At 59.4% G+C, this 2384-nt stretch overlaps 1 protein-coding gene across 1 annotated transcript; it reads left to right on the top strand.

The window, feature by feature from the left end:
• Positions 1–426: 426 nt before the first annotated feature.
• Positions 427–2380, top strand: LOC108524905 (spermatogenesis-associated protein 31E1-like; the record flags this gene model as incomplete). The annotated part of the gene is made up of 3 exons (XM_017865996.1): positions 427–561; positions 1104–1164; positions 1426–2380. Coding segments are annotated over 3 exons (1151 nt in total), but the record flags the coding sequence as incomplete, so codon positions are not given.
• Between the last annotated feature and the right edge of the window lie 4 nt (positions 2381–2384).

Genomic DNA, 2384 nt, shown 5'->3' with positions numbered 1-2384 from the left:
GCCTCATCACCCCCTTCCTGGGCCAGGTGCCTGGGGGCCCAGCCTCCTCTGTGTGATCTGGGTGTGATCTGGGAGCTGTGCTGAGCCCCCGAGAGCCTCCCACGAGAGCCTGGATTCGCCTGTGGCTGCACCCCGGCCACATGTGCTTTTTCTCCTTCACCACAACCCCATGGTCCCTGGCCTCCTCTCCATTCTCCTCCGAAGCAGAATCCTACCGGCAGCTCAGAGGCGCCTGCAGACCTGAGCCTGGGTGTGCCTTCAGGGGAGGAGCAGGGACTGGGGACACCAGGGTGGAGTCACACAGAAAACCCCTCCTTGCATTTTCCTAAGAAGGAAAACGGAAAACATTTCATTCATGGTGAACATGAGTAAAAAGCGCACACAGAGCTCCGTGAGCTAGAGGCAGGGAGCCGTGTCCTTCATGAGCACTGCATGTGTGCAGCTGGTCTGGGGAGAGGAGACTGAGAACTGGTCCCAGCCCCTCATCCTTTCTTGCCTCTCAGCCTCAAAGGGAGAGAAGGGGGAGGTCCAGGAGCAGAAAGAAGATCTCAGCTCTGAAAGGTGAGGCTCTGCTGCTTCCCGGGACTCCCCAGAGGTGACAGCATCGCCTGTCCCTGAGGAAGTCATTTGCAGAGGCCTGAGAGGGAAACTCCTGAGAGGGAAATCAGAACCTGGGGCCTCCTCAGATTCCCTGTGGGAATGAAGCCATGGGCCTGGGACCGGTATTGCCCATAAGGGGGCGGTGTGGGGAAGGGACCAAGGCCTGCCGGGATATGGGGGGAGGTCAGGGAGGCTCCAGGTCCATGTGGACAGCTGTTTACCTTGGCCATGGCTGACTCCTCTTTGAGACCACCCGTTTGCTCTCCCAACAAGATGGTTGTGACACCCATGAAGGGGTGGACGTGGAAGCACTTTTTGCAAATGACAAAGTGCTGCACAGTGGACACCTTCCTGTCATCATCGGGTCCATGTGGCTTTGGCCACAGATGTGTGGGTTTCAGAGTCTAGTTCCCTGTGGTGTCCCCTAAAGAGACATCCACTCAGCCTCCGTGAGGTTCCCAGGCACCGCCCTCTCCACCATAACCCTGTCTCCTGACTTCCAGCTTGCAGAATCCTCCTGAGGGAGCTGGAGGAGACCCGGGACTTGAACTACCTTCTGGAAAAGTGAGGAGCTTCCTCCTTCTCTCCATGTCCTCCTTCCTACCAGGGCCTCTGATGCAACCCTAGGGCCTGCTGGTGATCTGGGAGGGAGAGGTCCTGGGAAGGGGAGAGGAGAGGACTGAAGCCCTGGGGCAGGCTTAGGCAGAGCTTTGTGAAGTCAGTAGTGGGGGAGGTGGAGGAGCTGTAGGCCCCAGGTGCCCACCCCTCCTGGCTTCTCGGCCCCACCTGCCCCTGGCTGCAGCTTGTGCCTCTTGTCTCCTGCAGCCACCTGAGGAAGCTCGCTGGCGAGGGCGGCTCCCATCTGCCCTTAGGTGGAGACCCCCCGGGTGACGTGTGCAAACCAGCGCCTGCTAAGGCCCACCAGCTGCATGGGAAATGCATGCCAGATCCATCTCCTGCCAGCTTGTCCCCAGCACCTCCCCCAGCTCCTCTGGCCTCCACCCTGTCACCAGGCCCGATGACCTTCTCAGAGCCTTTTGGACCACACTCAACCCTGAGTGCCTCCAAGCCTCCAGAGCCCTTGCTTCCCCTAAAACGCTCTGCATCCCGGCCACATGTGGTTTTTCCTCCTTCACCACAGCCGCATGGTCCCCTGACCTCCTCTCCACCTCCACCCGACTCCAGCCTGGCTGGACTTCAGTGTGACTCCACAACATGCCTCGTCCCCAAGAGCTCCCCTCTACACAACCAGGGGCTGCCTTCTCCAACCAGGGTGATCTCTGGCCTTGGGTGCTCCAGCGATCCCATCCAGGACCTCTATTGCTGGAGGGAGGCTGCCACCACCTGGGGCCTCTCCACCTGTTCACATGGCAAATCCCAGCCACAGCATCTTCCCGACCACCCCCTAGAGGCTTCCTTCTGGGGAGACCCCACACCCAGGCACGTGGAGGTAGGTGGCTGCACATTCATCCACCCTGACGTGCAGAAGCTGCTGGAGACTCTCATCGCCAAGAGAGCACTGATGAAGATGTGGCAGGAGAAAGAAAGGGAACAGGCCGGCCACCTGCAGATGACATCACTGGGGAAGGAGTGGGACATCACGACTCTAAATCCCTTCTGGAATGTGTCAACCCAACCACAGCAGCTGCCCCGTCCTCAGCAAGTCTCTGACGCCACAGCGGTGGGGGACCACTTGCAGCAGAAATGCAGCCAGCTTTTCTGGAACCTCCCATCTTTCAACAGCGAGTCCCTAGTAGCCACAGCCTGGGTTTCTAGCAAGACTT

Source organism: Rhinopithecus bieti, unplaced genomic scaffold (genome assembly GCF_001698545.2).
Source record: "Rhinopithecus bieti isolate Rb0 unplaced genomic scaffold, ASM169854v2 repeat_29922, whole genome shotgun sequence".
NCBI lineage: Eukaryota > Metazoa > Chordata > Mammalia > Primates > Cercopithecidae > Rhinopithecus > Rhinopithecus bieti.
Note: the sequence above shows the minus strand (reverse complement) of the source record. Positions and strands in the feature narration are given on the sequence as shown.